Below are 17,842 nucleotides of genomic sequence, written 5' to 3'. Positions count from 1 at the left end.
TACCCTAGGCTACAGATGGATCGATACTTTTATTTTCATAGAATCTGTGGTTGAGATACCAAATTCTTATAACAGATTTGAGAGACTAATACTGTATAGGATATTTCACTGGGTTTGTAAAAAGTGTTCCCAGAAATTAGTCTCTGGGCAAAACTAGTTTTCGTGGTTGTCAAAGCCTGTGACTTCTTTTGGGGAAAAAAACTTTTGAGTGCTGTGATGGGTTAACCTTGGCTGGGCATCAGGTGCCAACCAAGCTGCTCTGTGTTTGAATAATTGCAGAAAAATCAGACGTCTGAAATAAAATCCAAACAACTCTAATGATATCATAAAAAAGAAAAATACATATTCAAGGAAAGCAAATGTGACAAAAAAACCCACCAAGTATCCAATACTTTTAATTAGCTGAAAAATATTTTTTGAGGTAGCTGAATGTTACATCTGACTGTATTTTAACTTGTTTTTACTTAGATGAATTATGCCCTCCTTTATCTGAACAACAAAACAGAGAACAAATTCTGGCAAGTTTGGAGAGATTTATTCGAAAAGAGTATAATGGTATGTAACAATAGGCAGTGATTCTTGATAATGCTTTCTTCATTCATGTGGTCCAGAGCATGAAGATGTAATTTGTCTCATTATTGCTCATTTTCCTTGCTTAAATCTCTTCCCTCTGTACATAAAGCTACCTTGCAGACTTCTAAACTGAACACCTCTCAGTGCTATTCCGTGGAAAAGTCCCTAGAGTAATAATGCAAATACAGGACTATTGCAGTCAGGACAAAAAGAAGGTTTGAATGGGCCCTGGCCAGTTGGGTTTAGTGTATCTGGGTCATGGGCCAAGTACCTGTGTTGCCTAGTCACCAGTGTTTTAAGTATCTTGGAAATCTTAATGAGTTTATCTTCACATCCCTTTTATATAATAGGCAAAAGTATCTTAACTACAATGATGAAGGTCAAGGCACAGAGATGGGAAGTAATTTTTTTGGATGTGTGGTGAAACAGCGCTAGAGGCAGGTACCAAACCCAGGTCTCCTGAATTCCAGCCCATTGCTTTATGCAGAAGGCCATCCGTTCTGCTGTAGCTGGCCTGTCGTCAGAGAACTGTGAATGGCACTTCATCCACCGGCTGTGCCCTCCATTTGCTGGCAGCAGCTGAGGATTGAGACCTATTAACCTTTAAAAGACTTAAGATTTCCGTATCTATTAAAGGTTAGGAAAAAGGCTGTGAGTAGATGTTATATATATTTTCCTAGCATTGATTTCAGTTGAACAGATCAATATATTTTTTTCAGTTAGGAAGAAATTACTTCCTCTCAGTTACATGATTCCACTTTTCCTTTACAAGGATGAAAATACATAATCATCCTGTGTTTCAAACAAAATTGTAAACAAAACAATTGGGAAAGTATGTTCCACAAAGTGTATTAATCTTATTGATTATATCTTCTTGAACAGTATGTTATGGTTACAGGAGCTTACTGATTGGCCAAATTTATATAGTCACTAGAAAGATATCCAACCTACATAAAGTGTGAGTGAAACTAGAAATATTGATTGGACTGCCTTAAGAGTAGCTCTGTCTTATCTGTGGGATAAAGCTGTACTGGTGACCGGGTTTGCATGTTTTTTTTATTTTATTTAAAACAGGAAAGTGCAGTCACATACCACAAAACATTACATGGGCTTTATCCTGCCTTACTTTCTATAAATATTTTTTAAAGTATTATGCTTCCTCCTTTGTCAAAGGTGAAGTCTTAGAAGTGACATTTTGAGGTCTCTCTTAAAGCTCATTTTTTATGGGCACCTACACAGCTCAATTAAGCAATATTTCGTGGTAAGCACTTACCATTCAACTGTAAAATAATTTAACTTTTTTTGGTCTACTCTTTTGATCAGAGAAAGCCAGGCTTTGCTTGTTTGGCTCTTCAAAGAATGGATTTGGATTTCGGGACAGTGACCTAGATATCTGCATGACATTGGAAGGCCATGAAAATGCAGAGGTAAGAGGTTTGAAATTGATAAAATTTACTATTTTAAATTCAAGAATTTTTTGAGATTTTTAAGTTCAGTTCAGATTTCTGTACACAGAAAAGGTAGAATTTTGCTAGTAGTGGATTGGTTTGTTGCATTCTGTACAATTGAACCAAGATACAGGCTATTTTACTTTTAATGCCCTGTAGACACACATTTGGTGTACAGTGGATGTCCACACAGAGAATACGAGTCACCAGTTTATGTAAATTCATGTGCTGGTTTATTGCTTACTTTTCGAACACAGACTTTTCTTCTGTGAAATGCATGTTTGATATTAAGCGTGCTTGTTGGGATAGGATCCATGTTTTAACATCTGAAGCTGTGATATTTGTTTTTCCTAGAAATTAAACTGTAAAGAAATAATAGAAGGTTTGGCAAAAGTTCTTAAGAAGCATCCAGGTAGGTGTTTTAAACTATTACTTGTTTTGTATTTATATGAACTATATATGTAGTTAATGGAAATGTTTTATGTACTAAAGTGTTGCTTCCCCAGGTTTGAGAAACATCCTGCCTATAACAACAGCCAAAGTGCCTATAGTGAAATTTGAACACAGACGAAGTGGCTTAGAAGGAGATATCAGTTTATACAATACACTGGTAAGCATCTGTTTGTATTTGGTTTTGTGTTCAAAGAAAGCTTTTTAATTCATTGTAACTCATTCAAACAATCATTTGAGGGAATAATTCTGAAATGAGAATTAAAATGTTTTTGTGTGTTTGCGGTTTCTTTTTCTACTTTATTTAAATTCAGTGGCCCACACCCTCAGCCCAACCCAAGTAGCTGTAAAATCTGGTGGCAGAGCGGTGCCATGGCACACAAAGCATTTTTGTGAATGCTCCTGAAAAGCTGTTAGTGCCACATTCACCGTGGCCTTTCTGCTATCATGAATATACATCTCATCCCAGCTTACATCTAGCACAACAAAATGGCACGATTTCTTATGTAATGGGCTCACATTCACCTCTGAAGAAGATGCAATTTGTGGAGTTTGTTTCAATATGAGTGATCTTACGGACTTAATTCTTTGCTGGTGTTTTCTAAGGTTCTTGTAGTTGTCCTGATTATGTCTGTCAGTTACGTTTATGCAGGAAATGTTGCATGAATTTTATGGAATATTGTGGGGTTTTTGCCCTCCAGTTATGTATCACTTGTGCTTGAACTACAGACTATATTATAATTAACCATAAATTACATTGAAACACCTATTTGATATTTTTCCCCTCCCCTCCCTCCCTCAGGCACAGCATAACACAAGAATGCTGGCTACATATGCAGCTATTGATCCTAGAGTGCAATATCTGGGCTATACAATGAAAGTTTTTGCAAAGGTAATGTAAAAAGAAGGTACTTTTTTGTGTACTACAGTGTTTTCTCATACCGTCACTGAGTTTACCTTTTGTTAATACCAACTGGAAAGGAGACAGTAGAATGCTATTATGACATGCACTTTCTTAAGCTGTGTTCCATCTGGCTCTGTGTGTCAGAATCAATTTCTTTAGTGCTGATATCTTCTTCTCTGTTCAAAGATTTCTAAGAGGAAGCTGATGAAAGGAAAACTTCCTCCTTTTTTTTTTTTTATTTCAAACCAGCTACAGTGCAGAAAAAAAACCTCAAACAAACAAACAAAACTGGAAAAAATGGTAACCGTAAGATGCAGGGGCATGTGGCTGTGTGTGGGCTTCCCAAGTTTCCATATCTAGGACCAGCCCAGAGATTACTGCAGCTTTCTTCTGACCTGCTTGCCTTGTTATACTTCCTGTAAAAGTCAGGAGTAGGTATGGGTTGATGAATGAATGCCTAAGTGTCTACTTGATGTGCCTAGGACATACACTTGACTTTAAGAGTTTGGAAGTATTAAACACCAAATCTCCTGGATCTTTTTTTTCTTAAGATATTCTAAAAAAGTGTTGTACTATACAGCCTTTGGTAATTGAAACGTAGTGTTTCTTTTTATTCAAGCTGCACTATTAAATACACTCCCCAAACACATCCAAAGAAATCTTAGCAAAACAGAGATGAATAAAAAATGAGTTAGAGTATCATGCTATCAGATGTTAATGTAATAAAATACATCAAGATGAATAAACTTTGTTCCAGAATGGAATGGACACGTTCATTTCACTGTCACCGACTGGTAATGACTGGTTTTTTGCATGTGTTCACAGTAGTGCAGAATATTGCCATGTCTCTTTTGTGTCCATATTAAAAATGCCTTGTGTTGATAATAGTGAATCGTCCATTTTTTTTGTAGTATCACATACTGTTGCATAAATTCAAAAAATCTTTCTGCAAAGACCAATTTTCAAATTGAGATGTGCACTCTTGAATGCACATGTTTGGAGGTGACTTTATAGCTATAAAAATACTCCCTGCTTAAGCAAAACGCATCCTCCTCTGTTTGCATTGGCAGAAAAAACAGGAACAGCTGTCACTGCTGCTGCTAATGTGAAAGTAATTTGTGAATCTCTGTTTTTCCAGACTAAAGAGGTTAAAAATGTGGTGTTTGTTATAACACAGGCTTGAAGCAAAGGGTAGCTGAGAAGCAGGTGCTGTAGAAAGATTATGCTGTAGTTAAGATTTTTCAAGCATAGTAAGGTAATTCTCTGATGTTTGGTTTATGCTGTGTCGTGCAGGCTAGACCATGGTTTAATTAGGTATGTGTATGTATGCTAGGAAAATGCCAGATATTGCCTAAGTCACCAGTATGACATGGAAATACTTGCCTAGTAAGAAATTATTAAAAAAAAGAGGACTAAGCCACAACAATAAGGAATCATAGAAACAGCACTAGTAACATGAGTTTAGGAAAATTAATTTTACAGTATTGAAGCCTGGATATTCAGATGTAGAAGTTTGTCGGGATTTCTGTTCTGGGTTTTTTGATTTGTTTTTTTCAATTTGGCAGATTATAGAATAAAAAAAAAATATTTTGGCTATGAGAAGCTTTTCTGGTTTTGTGTTAGTCAAATTATGCTGTGGATTTGCCAGATGGCACTTAACTTTAAGGACATTTATTTTTCAGGCTTCATAAAACAATTTTTAGTTGTGAGAGGAATGTATTTCTGTTACTGGTAGAGTTTCTGTTTGCTCTCTGACATAGCTGATAGTCTTGGGTAACAAAATGTAATTTCAGTGTTTTGTTTAAAATGTATTTTTTCAGCGCTGCGACATCGGTGATGCATCCCGTGGTAGTCTGTCTTCATACGCCTATATTCTTATGGTTTTGTACTTTCTGCAACAGAGAAATCCACCAGTTATTCCAGTTCTTCAGGAGGTAGGTTTTCAGAAAAAGAGGCTATGAAAATAGATGCACTTTCTTCAAGCGAAATATGAGAAGGCTGGGCTTTTAGGGTGCGGGGGATGAATGAAATACGGGGCCCTTCTGCACTAGCAGGTTCTAGCTGCCGCTTGGTTTTAGTGGGTAAAACTTAGCCAAGAAAATTACAACAAAATCAAGAATCTATCAGACCTAAGTTCTGCTGTTACATTTACGTCGGGATTTTGATCTTATGATGATATTTATATGCCGAACAGGACAGAAAAATAAATTGGCAGGTGGTATGGAGAGAACAGAATTGTAATTATGAGACTGTGCCAGATGCTCTTGAGATGTGAGTCCAGCTCTTCCACCCGTTATTGTCAGAAACAATATTCATTGCTCAACACCTTATCTGTAACAGATAAAGGGTTTTTTTTATGATTTAATGAGGGGAAAAAAAAGATAACTAATGCTCTGGTACAACTTTAAAGATACTATTTTTCATGTACCAGAAAACTTTATTAAGAAAATAGTGTTCTGTACCTCCATTGCATGGGTGGGGAGAATGTAATTAGTCAGCTGTCTGCCTCTTCCTGGATACGCTCCAGAACTCCCAAGCACTTTGGAAAATTATCCCTTTCTGAGTTTTTTGTTGTCTGCGTGCAAGAAGAAGATTGGCTTAAGGTTCAGACTTTCTTGGTGATACTTTAGTAGTGGTTGGGAGTTGTTATTTTCTTGCTACCCAGAGAGCGCATTTAAATAACAGTGGAATTTACCCTTGGCTTTGCTAAAGTCAGAATGTAATAGGAGTCATATAAAGTCTCCTTAGAGGTTTTGTGGGCAAGAGGGATGTTGGAATCTTGATGAGGTAATTCACTCATGTTTTCTTAGTTGCAAAGAACAAGTAAAAATAAAATATCCAAATAATTTGAGAGAGGCATAGCAATAATGCAAAAAGACTTTCAAACTTCTTACCAATGGGAAATTTTACCTATATAAGAAGTAATTGTTAAAATTTTAAAATATTTATATTTTTGTGCTATTTCTTACCAGTAAAACTGCAAATCTTTTATAGTGACTTTGAATTAGATTGGTAACTGTGTTTGTTTCTATTTCGACAGATATTTGATGGAAAACAGATTCCACAAAGAATGGTGGATGGATGGAATGCTTTTTTCTTTGATGACATGGAAGAATTGGTAATATTCTAATTCCAGAAGAGTCACCAAAACTTAAAACGTGTTTTTTATGGGGAAGTTATGTATTTCTAACAGTGTAATATATGAAGAGTAGTTGAACTTCCGTATCCATATTATTATAACTTTCCAAATGGTACCTTTTTTGCTGAAATGAGTGTCTGCTTTTTCTTGGTTAATTTTAAATCATTGCTAAGTTACATAAATGAGGAAAAATACTTTTTACTCTTAATAAACAAATAAAGGATTTGAAGTAGTATTAATTGTAGTGATTTAATCTTAGTTTAACAAAGTGAAACTGTTCGTGGTAGACAAACTACTGGTTAGAGAGGTATTTCAGAAGAAGTACTTCAGTAACTGTACCTGTATAAATTGTGTCTTCAATTGCATGCAGAAGAAGCGTCTGCCTACTCTTGGAAAGAACACTGAGTCACTTGGAGAACTCTGGCTGGGGTTGCTGCGATTCTACACTGAAGAATTTGACTTCAAGGAATATGTGATCAGCATCCGGCAGAAGAAGCTGTTAACTACATTTGAGAAACAGTGGACATCCAAATGTATTGCCATCGAAGGTACTGATCCGCTGAATTTTTATTCTGTTAATGAGAGTGTGGTGAACGCTGTTGCTTGAGGATCTGTTCTCCTTGTTGCACAGGATCTTTATGTGAGGAAAGTACCAGCAGTGTTTAAAAAAAAGCATTGTTTGCAAGTCGTACAGCTTATGAAATGAGATTAGACTCCTAAATTTTAGTATATGTCAGTAAATTGCTCCTACTTTATTATGGTTAGTCACGTATTTTTTTTAAACACTCAGCATTGCTTTGCTATCATCTACTCTGCAAGTGCATTTAAAATGGAATTCTCTGTGTTAAAATGAAAATTTTTGTTGCAGCATATTTTTTCCGCGCTCTGATTTGTTTTTCCCCCTTCTTTACACAGATCCTTTTGACTTGAATCATAATCTCGGTGCTGGAGTCTCTAGGAAAAGTAAGCTATTAATGTCAACTAATGATTAATATTCACTAGTTTCTAAAGTGTTGTGCCTTTTCTATTGTTCTCCAATAACTTTGTCTTTCTTCCATAGTGACCAATTTCATAATGAAGGCATTTATCAATGGGAGAAAATTATTTGGTACCCCATTCTACCCAACTGTTGGAAGAGAAGCTGTAAGTTTTCATAGTTTTTAGTATGTTTTCTACTTTTCTTTGTCTGCTGGATTGATGCATCCAGAACAAATCTCATGTATGTATTTCTCAATTCAGTATGCACAATATATGTCATTGTACATTATCTGGGTAAAATGTACAGCTTAGTATTGGGCTCCTGCAATATAAAATTCACAGGAGTAGTTAGATGGGTGTTGAGTACTTTTGGCAGTAAGCCTATTTTGATTTTTGTTTTTCTTTTATGAAAAACTTTTCATTGTGTGACATTAAGTATTGCAGAAAACAGCCAAATCAGCTATAAAACCCAGAAACAGCTTTAAGAACCTTACTAGCTAGTCATGTAGCTAAAGAGGCTCAGAAGATGTTACATTCTGGTTTAGTGGTCAGCTTGGCAGTGTTAGATTAATGGTTGGACTTGATGATCGTCAAGGTCTCTTCCAACCTAAATGATTCTGTGATTCTATGGTTATTTTTCCAGTGAGTGGGGAAGGTAAGGATTGCTGCTTAAGGAAGGAAAAGGATGATGGTCAAGTTTTTTTTTTTAATCAGTTGAACTTCCAAATTTGCGTAGTTTGAGTCAGGATCAGGAATGTGTTCATGCAACATTGTATTAGAGAAAGTACCCCTCTGTGCTACGGGGTCCAGGCATCCATGTGTAATAGAGAGCTGTTTTTGTTACATGAACAAATAAATCAGCTGGAATTAATATTTTTAACATCTACTTAGAAAGGTGTTTTCTAAGACATTTTAGAGGACTTTTCTCCCAATGGCTTTCAACAGGATTTGTGTTTCTAAGGGATTTTGAAAATCTTTTGAAAATTATTTCCCCTCATCCTTCCCTATTTTCTCTTTTCCATTTGCTTACTTTATCTGTGTTTTTTCTGAGTTTGTATTAAACGTTCTTTGATGGAGTGACTGTGTTTTGTTTTGTTCTGTGCCTGCAAAAATAGGACCTGTTTTTAATAGGGCTTTTGAGTACTACTATGAAACAAATAATAATGCTCTACAGTGTGGATGTAGTTATCTATAGCTGACAAATATGTGAGTGTATGTAATAAATATTATTTCTAATTCATTCTGTATTTTTAATTGTTTCATACACATTCAACACAAGGCTATGGTGCTTCTGGAAAGCATATACTGTATATGTGTTCATTTGTGTCATTCTGCCTTATCTCAGATTTTGAACATTTTACATAAGAATAAAAGGCAGGACAGAAAGGAGCCTTAGCATGCAAATGAGCTGACTCTTCTGAGAAGGAAATAATGCCAATAGTATTACATAGCATTTTGTTTCTACAGAGTGCCCAATAAAGGAGGAATTCTTGATCTCCTTCCTAAGCCGGTGCCTTGTATTGCAGCTTAGTGGTGGAGAGACGAGATTGTAGCAAAAAGGTTCGGTAAATTACCTAAGTCTACAGTAGGACTTTGTTCTTGAGCTGGCGTTAAGACGTTTCTATTTGTACTTCTAGCTCAACCTTTCAGACAAGATAAGTACTTTCATGGTGTTTATGTTGCTCAGAGGCTGTAAACTGTGGCCTTTGTGCTGACACGCATCAGAACTTCAACTGTCCTTAGCAAATTCCACGGGAGTGGAGTGATATAGGTCAGTGTGCACATGCTCCATCTGTTTCCCACCTGAGCTTTGTTCTGTTTAAGGGGGATATAATCATGACGTTTGGGAAGGGACATAGGCTGCTTCAGAAAGCATACAAGCAGTGACTCAGACACCAAAATAGATCATATGCAAAAAATTGCTCTCTGAAGAGCCATTGGTGAAGTGGAAGGTAGGCAGCAGACTGGAGCTTGGATGAGCTGTTCTGCAAATTCAGTCTCTGGCCCTAAGTCTAAATACCCCTTTTTAGCCCAAACTGCTCTACATCTCTGAAAAAGCTGCCATTATCTAGGGTAAAAAAAGGACTAGGTATAATCTAGGAAATAGTAAAATTTAGGGAACAATAGGAGATGAAAGCTGTCGGTTTTGCTTTCATTTCTCAGTTGTGTAAGTGAATGGTTTACATATTGTATCTGTCTGATGTGTTTTGATAGGAATACTTTTTTGACTCAAAAGTGCTGACAGATGGGGAATTGGCACCCAATGACAGATGTTGTCGTGTCTGTGGAAAAATTGGTCACTACATGAAAGACTGTCCAAAGAGGAGGAGGTAAGTAATATACAGAGCTAACATAAAATCTGTGAGAATAAATGAGGAGAGATTTGGATATTTGAAATTTTAATGGAAATGAGGAATATGCTGGATTGCAGAGAAAATCAAAGCTTTGCATTTGATCTCTAATTTCCCATCCTGTTTTTGCTTTTCTTAGACTATTTCTGGTCATCTCTTTAAATCTTAGAGTGTTTATGCGAGCACACACAGTAAAATCAACAGTCTATAAAGTGTGAACACTTTTGCTTCATGATATATCCATAGTTACAGCTTATCTTAAAATTTAGATCACTAAATTATCTTTTTATAGTGTAAACATTCAGATGGAGACCATATTACCTGATTGCACAATTTGTAATGTATTAAAATGGATTTCCTGTAGTGATCATGTTTGGAAGACAGCGTTGAATTTGAATTGTTCTCTAGATCTGATACCATACCTCTGCAAGGCAGGTAAAAGTTCATTTATTAAAATCTAGTGGTAGTTAAAATGTACATAGTTAAGGTGCATTTCTGTAACATCATACTGGTGCAGTCGTATAGTCATCTTGCACTTGTACATTAATTGCACTTGGGAGTTTTGGATCTAGTACTCCTGCTAGAGGAGTCCCCAGTACATGCAGGCCGATATCTCCAAAGAGAGTTTAGCAGAAATCGACAGAGAATGTGCACTCCTCACATTTTTACATCTTTGGGTTTTTAATGACCCATTCAGTGTAGATTGTCTACTCCTCCTAAAACCCATTGAAGCCTTTAGAATGCAGATTAAAGTCTGGGCTTTTTCATTTACTCCTTATGTTCAGTTGTGCCCTCCATAATTCTTCAAAAGAGTCTTGGTTTCTTCTTGCTACAAAGTGCTTATTTACAGCCTTTTGTTCAGTCAGCAGAGTTCCAACATATGTGAAACTGGACTGGGACTCTAAGGTCACAGGTTGACTCTTTCAGCTTCTCCCACGACATACTCCTCACAAGCACTAGCACACTGAATTGCATCACCTCTTTCCCTACATCTGCCTCAGGAAAAGAAGTTGTGATCTGCTCTTCACGCAGACTGTTGCTACAGCACAGCCACGCAGAATCTCTCTCAAATTGTATATACAGCTCACAAAATAGTATCAATATTTAACAATCCTACAGATACTATGTGGGAAAAGACCTTTATTTCTTGTCTTGGTTCGAGATCACTAGTTGTTCTGCTGTTTGTTGTATTAGTACCGAGTGTTTGAAAGAGCCTCAGTGCTTTTTTTCCACATCCTGCCTAAACTCAGAATGCTAATACACTCTTAGAAATATGCCATCTCCCATCAGAGGTAGGTTGTATCTACAAGATACAACTAACTTGTTTTGCCTGCGTTCTGACTCAGTCGGATTGTTGTATAAAACTACTCGCAAACTAACTGGCAGGCTAAGCCTCCTGAACTGCAGCTATAGTTCTGCCCTAGTACAGTCTGAGAGCTTCTGGACAATTCTGAGAAGCCTCTAGGTCCGTTAAATTTGTACAAACAGGTTGTTGACCAGACCCGATTCTGAAAGTGTTTTTCTCAGATTCTTAAGATATTTGTATTCTGGTACAGCTGTTGGTGATGTAACTGTTTCCTTTGAATGTACAAATAGAACAAGTCTACAGAGATTTTTTTTTTTTTGGTTTGTGATATTGATAATAAAAATTATTATTCAGGTTGAAGAAAAAGGAGAATGAGAAAGATGATGAAAAAGAAGTGAAAGAAGATGATAGAGAAACAAGAGAGAAAAGGTGTTTCATCTGTGGGGATGTGGGTCATGTTAGAAGAGATTGTCCTGAATTCAAACAAACCCGACAGAGAAATAATAGCGTGCCGGGTAAGTTAGTTTATGTGGTGTTAGTAAAATTTGAAAGTTCTGAGATCCCTTCTCTCTCGATTTCTATACACACCTGGTAATTATCTTTCTGCAGCTAATGATTTCAGTCATTGCAAGTACAGCTTTTAGTCTAACTGTTGCTTTTCTTCAAGGAGAGTAATGCCTCCTGAGGTACAGTCTTTGCATGAGTAGTAAAAGTGTACTCAGCAGTAAGTGTAGTGCACTTCAGGGGATTGCATTATTTGTCTTCCACCCACAATGGGTGCATTTAAGAGTAGTAGTAATAGTAATAATTGAATGCATTTCCTCTTCCAAATGTTTCTCAAATGTTAGCTAACCCTCCATCATCTGTGAGAGGTAAGTAAATGTATTTTCACCAAAAATCAGTGGTCTTAAAGTAACACTTCCAAAAGCGCATGGATAATATGAAGCTAGATCCAGCTTCAAATTACTGATAGTAATTAGAGACAAGTCTAATTGCAAACCCATTCAAATTAGGCCCTTAGATGCCTGCAGTACTTGAAAAAGTAGAAGAAGCAATCATAAATGAATTTTAGAGAGAACCTTGCTGCTTTTCTGTATTCTGATATCTCTTACTCTTTTTTTTTTTCCTCCTTTCTTTTCCCAAAAGTTTTGCTCTTGTTATTGCTATTTAAAATCCCACTGCTTACAGCAGTAGTGTGGAAACCTGTATAAAGCAGAGCTCCCAGCTGTTAGCAAAGTGAGCCTTGTTCATGATAGGATTTGTATTACTCAGAATTAGATTTTGGGTTTAGCTGCTATATCTGTTAATGTTGGCTGTTGCCAGTAGAGAGAAAGCTTTCCACTTAAAGGAGAGGAGAGGGTAAAGTGATTTACCTACTCTGTCACATGAGACTTAAGGTATTGCTGACTCACAGTTCTGTGTTCATTATTCTGTCATCTGTAACCTTGTGGTTTTTATTAACGTTTTTGTTCCTTGATTAGGCACCCAGTTGGTCCGAAGCATGGTAAATTCACAGCTAGTGGCTGTGAGTCAGCAGCAAGTGGAACGACCCTTGCGCACTAGACAGTCATCAGAATGTGTAAGTTCCAATTAGCTGTAGTATGGAAGTAAGCAAGCTGTAGCAAACCAGCAATCCTGGGCCATGCTAGGACGAGGTTTGCACAGTTTTTTCTCAAAAAATTCTGGACTTTATAATGACAACATCGCCCTCTGCCAGTTAATGAAACTTTGATGTATAATGTAGTGTCTCTTGGAGAGCATTTATGGTCTTTCAATATGAAAGCTGCACAGTCAAATTACATATGACATACCTTGCAGTTCTGAAAGGCTGGCTTCACTGTCTTTGAGATTTATGCTAGGATGCCTTTTGAAGTCTTGTGCTTAGTTATTCTGGCAATGTTCTGGAGTTACTAAGGGAAGTAAAGCATAGCTCATTGTTAACATGCTGGAGACTTAGTTTTGTGACTGTCATTCTCTGTGGTTTAAGAGAACTGTCTGAAGGGACTGTCATGAACAGGCAGGGAACACAGATGAATCATGTTTCAGTTCAGATGTGACAGGGCAAAAGTCTGCCAGAGCACAGTAGAAGCACAAACAGAACAATGGGGAAGTTTTTGGTATTTTGTTTTTATAATTTATTCAAGTCTCTATTGAACTAGATAAAGTAGATTTAACCTGCTTCTAAGTGGAGATGGATAGCAGGGGGTATTTGAGCAAATACAGCTCTTGGTGTTTAATGTTTCTGGAGTACAGAATACAGCAGAAATTCATTAATTTTAAGCTGTAGGTCTGAGAAATACGTGCCTGCTAATGAAGCTGGCAAGTAAGCAAACATGGTAATCAGAGCTGCTGATCACTAATGCTCTGTGTTCAGTTTACTTCCTAACTGATGAACAAGCACTTATTGGAACGTTTGCTCCAGTAACAGAGACTTTCTGACATCATTTTTACTATAATAATATGCTGTTAAAGGAGAGACTGATACAGCCCTGGTCTAAGTGAAGGGGTGAACTGCCACCATGCTATCACATGACACAGGAGTATCTTTTTAGGAGCCTTGTGTTTCTTTGGGAAACTGAAGCTGGACATGTGGGTGCACACACAGTCGGGCACATAATGCACAGTGGACCTACTGCATGTACACATTCTTCTGTCATCCAGATGTTACGGACTCCGTGTGTGTGTGTGTAGCATAGTTGTCATTTGGCCAGGATTTCTTGGTGAATATGTGCTGTCCAGGGATTGTTTGAGGAGAATGAGAAGGGTGAATGCTAGTGGAGCAAGAGGGAGAGAAAAGGGAAAGCAGGGATGTGGAAGCAGACCAAGAGGCTGGAGCTTAACATTTCTCCCTTCCTGCTGCTGGCATGTCTAATGCATGCTTGTGGTGGTTTAATGTTTGCAAGAAGGCTGTAGTCAGTGCATGGGCTCTATGTTTATAACATCTAAACTGTTGAACTAGTTGTTGTCTTTCAAATCCCAGGTTTTATCTTCTCTTCCTGGTTTGATGGAAAGGCATAGGAGGCACTTATACAGGAGCAGTTGGAATAGCAGCAGGGAGCAATCCCAGCTTCTGGGCTTCAGCTTTTGCCCAGGCAGAGACACACAGCACACTGCTATAAGGAATGATCTGAAAAGCTGGCGTGGAGAAGTCCTGCAGATCTCTGGTTATTGAAGAAAAGTGTCTGCCAGTATTAATGGACAGGCGAGCAGTCACGGCTAGTGACAAGCAGCAGAGACCTTTAGCTTCAGATGTTTGACAGCAGCTTGAGTTACTTGGAGCTAGCTGTCTGCTATAGTCTATGGAGGGAGACAAGCAACTCCAGAGGGAGACTGAGATCTGAGATTCATGTAGTCGTCTCTGGTTTAGGCATCTGTCTGTCACTTGAATTTCTCTGTAGAGGCACCTATCTTATGCCATTGTCTCAGTGCTTAAAACCATGTTAGGTTAATGTTATAATAAATTTTGGCAGATAAACTGGGGGAAATCTTTTCCCAGCCACTCCAGTTCTTGAAGCACTTCTCTGCTTAACTGCAATACCAAACAGATGAAATAGGCCCATGCCTGTTTCTGGTGAAAGGGAAAAGGGAAAAAGGGAAAGCTTTGTAAGAGCTCTGCAAAGGCTGTAATAATTGCTATTTCTGTGCCTTCAGTCGTGGTCTAACATCAGATTGAAATTGGGTTTTTGAGTTTCAATTTATTGATCAACAGATTAAATAAAAAGTAAAGAAATGTTAGGAGCTTGCTTTAGAATTACTTTAAAAACTGTCTGTAGTAATAAGAACTGCTCCATTTAGAACTGCTCTATTTAGAAGTAAGGTAATTAGTTAATGAGATTTTGGGCTGTAAATAAGTAGGGTGGAGAAGACATTGATCAAAAATCAGAAACAGATGCCCGAGTCATCTAATGAAGAGCTTGGGGCTAAGATTTGCTCAGAGTGATGTTTCTGATGGTGGGATGTGCCATATTAACAAGCCAGATTATCTAATGGTGGAAAATCAGTGTCAGCTGAACTGAACTTAATTAAACCAGCAGGAACTTGGGTGCAGTATCTGGGGTGTTGATGGGAAGTGCTTTACCTTTTTTTTAATGAATAATCTGATACAGGGGGTGGTTATTAAAGAAAAACACCGGTAAATAGCTAGTGAACTAATCAGAAATACATACTTTTTTTTCCCCTCCAGTCTGATTCGCATCAGTCATCTTACTCTCCACAACCTCAACAATTTACACAGAATTCCTCTCAGCCAGCCTCCATTAACCAGACTCAGCCACAACCAATATCACAGTCTAAGCACGTTCCGCAACCACAGCAGGGTGCACAGCCACCCCATCAGGTCCAGCTGCCTTTGTTTAACTTTCCCCAATCTCCCCCAGGTCAGTATTCCACCTTGCATAACCTGGGACTACTTCAGATGCACCATCACCACCAAATTCAGCTTCCCAACACTTCTTGGCCTATTCATGGGCCCGTTATTCACTCTGCACCGGGTAACCCTCCTCATTCTACAAATGTTCCATTTTCTATGAGATCTGGCAGCAGCAGCACCACAAATAACCAGAGCAGTGTAAGCTTGAATGATCCCAGTATCATCTTTGCACAGCCTGCTGCCAGGCCCATGGGAATCCCCAGCACTTCTCATGAGGGACACTGGCACAATCCTGTGACTCCAAACTCACTGGTGAACAATGGCACTGTGGGGAATTCAGGTAACTCTTCTCTGTTGTATCAAACCTCTCGCACTTTGTGTACAAATGTTAAGTGTTACAGAAACAGCTAACGCTTTCCACTTGTTTTATATTAAAAATAGGATGCTTAAGAAACTTAAGTTATTACTTTCACTGTCTTAACGTTTTCATAGGAAAAAAAAATAAGCAAGTTGGATTATTGTAACTTGCTCTGTCTGCCATTAACGGCTGTGCAACACATGAGAAATCATGCATTCAACTGAGAAATGTTCTAATAATTGTTGGAGTCTAGAGCATGTTTCTGTGAATATGTTCACAAATACAGTTTCCATTTATGTTGTTACCCAGTTTATTAGCTGAAGGCTGACACTGCAGCTACGAACTTAGAGACTGGCAGAATTATGGTTGTGCAAGTTGAATATTGCCTCCTTGCAGTAATATAACATGAACTTATGCATTCTTTTTACCTGGAGTTTATCCTGCCACGTTTAAATTCTTTTCTCTCAATGTCATTTCCTGAAAATACTTCATACAGACTTTCCCTGTGACAAGTGGACAGCAGCCTGTTGCCTCATACCAAAGCCCAGTACATTTGTATGTTTGAAGCTGAGAAAAACAATATATAGTAATTAAAGCCCATAGTTTTCTGTGCAACATAAAACGGGACAGTCCCTAAATTTTAACTGTAATCTTTTAAATAATGATAATGGTCTTTTGATTTACTCTGAGTAACTCCTCCTATGTTTGAAAAAATACATCCATCAACTAATGCAGTTGTTCATCAAGAGATGGAAATTTTGAATCTGCTGCACAACCTTTCTCTGCACTAGTAAGGTAATTGACATCAACAGTAGACTTCTCAGCTGAGCCAACAGCACTGGATGACGTATAATTCACCAATGAGTTTCAGATATGTGTTGAGCTGCTGGAGAGGCATGTTTTTCTATTCAGAGCTTTGTAGGGTATATATTTTAGAGGATACAGAAACTTCTCTCAGCGTGCTTTCTGTGCCTTCAGTGTGCTTTGTCTGTACCTCTTAATTTCTGATCTTAATTTCTGTCCAGGCTCATGTGTGCCTTCCTCCATGCTGACCCCAGCTCTGAGTTTTTCCCAGGCAGCTCCTTCCAATCCAAGTCTTCTTACCCAGGTGGCTGCCTTCTTTTAGACAAGCTCCTGAAATCCTAGTTTATGCTCCATTCTCCCTTAACAAGTCCCATTTCTTATCATGTAGTCAGTAAGTCCCTATCTACAGTCTTTTTCCTTCTGCTCTATCTCAGTTTATTTGCTTCTACTCTCATTGTGCCTGCACAGGTTTCCCAGTTTTCTTGTGCTGTCAGTCACAGTATTTTTTTTGCCTTTCCCTCAACTTACATCTGTTTCCAGTCTCATCACGCTCCTTTTCCTTGAGTTGGAAGGAGTGACTTTACTTTCTTTTCAGTAGACAATTGATCAGAAGTAGGATCATTAGAAGTTTCAGACAGAGAGCTTTTTTCATGCTTAACTCCATGTTTTATTGTATGAAAGTAACTGTTTTTTTTAAATACGTAGCTTGCTTTTATTTAATAAAAGTCTGTCTTCAAGTTGGTGTTTTTTATGATGAGCCTGGAGGGGACCTGATATATTGAGAAGGATAGTTATTAAATGTATTTATTTTTAAACGTACATTGTTCAGGTTTTTAGATTAGCAGGCATTGCTGTATGTGACAAAATTGGGAGCTGCAAACAAAAAGAGCAGAATTAGTAATGTGGATTTGGCATCAACTGTTGTGTGTCCTGCCTCCTTGGATGCTTGATTTCTCATCCTTAATGGTTCAGTAGTACTGGATTTGTAAATGGAATAGCTTACAATTTGTGTACTTATTTCAAAAGTTTTTATTTTTCTCTCTAAAAATCAATTTTAAGTTGGTCCGATGATCTGTGTATCAAGTTTCTTAAGCATAAAGATATGAGTGGAATTCACCGAGCAGAAAGCGTACGTGTTCAGAGAACTATTTCTTGCTGTAGG

General features: G+C 37.7%; 1 protein-coding gene across 3 annotated transcripts in view; it reads left to right on the top strand.

Annotated features, from left to right (window-relative positions):
• TUT4 (terminal uridylyl transferase 4) overlaps positions 1 to 17,842 on the top strand; it is a 48,413-nt gene that overhangs the window by 28,912 nt on the left and 1,659 nt on the right. For all 3 annotated transcript variants that reach the window (XM_086617367.1, XM_086617368.1, XM_086617366.1), the window contains 14 exons: positions 469 to 555; positions 1,897 to 2,000; positions 2,376 to 2,433; positions 2,528 to 2,631; positions 3,274 to 3,363; positions 5,196 to 5,309; positions 6,416 to 6,493; positions 6,885 to 7,062; positions 7,430 to 7,477; positions 7,575 to 7,657; positions 9,707 to 9,822; positions 11,504 to 11,664; positions 12,631 to 12,728; positions 15,333 to 15,858. In XM_086617367.1, the coding sequence (XP_086473493.1) occupies positions 469 to 555; positions 1,897 to 2,000; positions 2,376 to 2,433; positions 2,528 to 2,631; positions 3,274 to 3,363; positions 5,196 to 5,309; positions 6,416 to 6,493; positions 6,885 to 7,062; positions 7,430 to 7,477; positions 7,575 to 7,657; positions 9,707 to 9,822; positions 11,504 to 11,664; positions 12,631 to 12,728; positions 15,333 to 15,858 (1,845 nt within the window). The remainder of the gene's footprint in view (positions 1 to 468; positions 556 to 1,896; positions 2,001 to 2,375; positions 2,434 to 2,527; positions 2,632 to 3,273; positions 3,364 to 5,195; positions 5,310 to 6,415; positions 6,494 to 6,884; positions 7,063 to 7,429; positions 7,478 to 7,574; positions 7,658 to 9,706; positions 9,823 to 11,503; positions 11,665 to 12,630; positions 12,729 to 15,332; positions 15,859 to 17,842) is intronic.

Source organism: Tauraco erythrolophus, chromosome 10 (assembly GCF_009769465.1).
Source record: "Tauraco erythrolophus isolate bTauEry1 chromosome 10, bTauEry1.pri, whole genome shotgun sequence".
NCBI lineage: Eukaryota > Metazoa > Chordata > Aves > Musophagiformes > Musophagidae > Tauraco > Tauraco erythrolophus.
The sequence above is the reverse complement of the archived record's forward strand: the minus strand, read 5'-3'. Positions and strand labels throughout refer to the sequence as shown.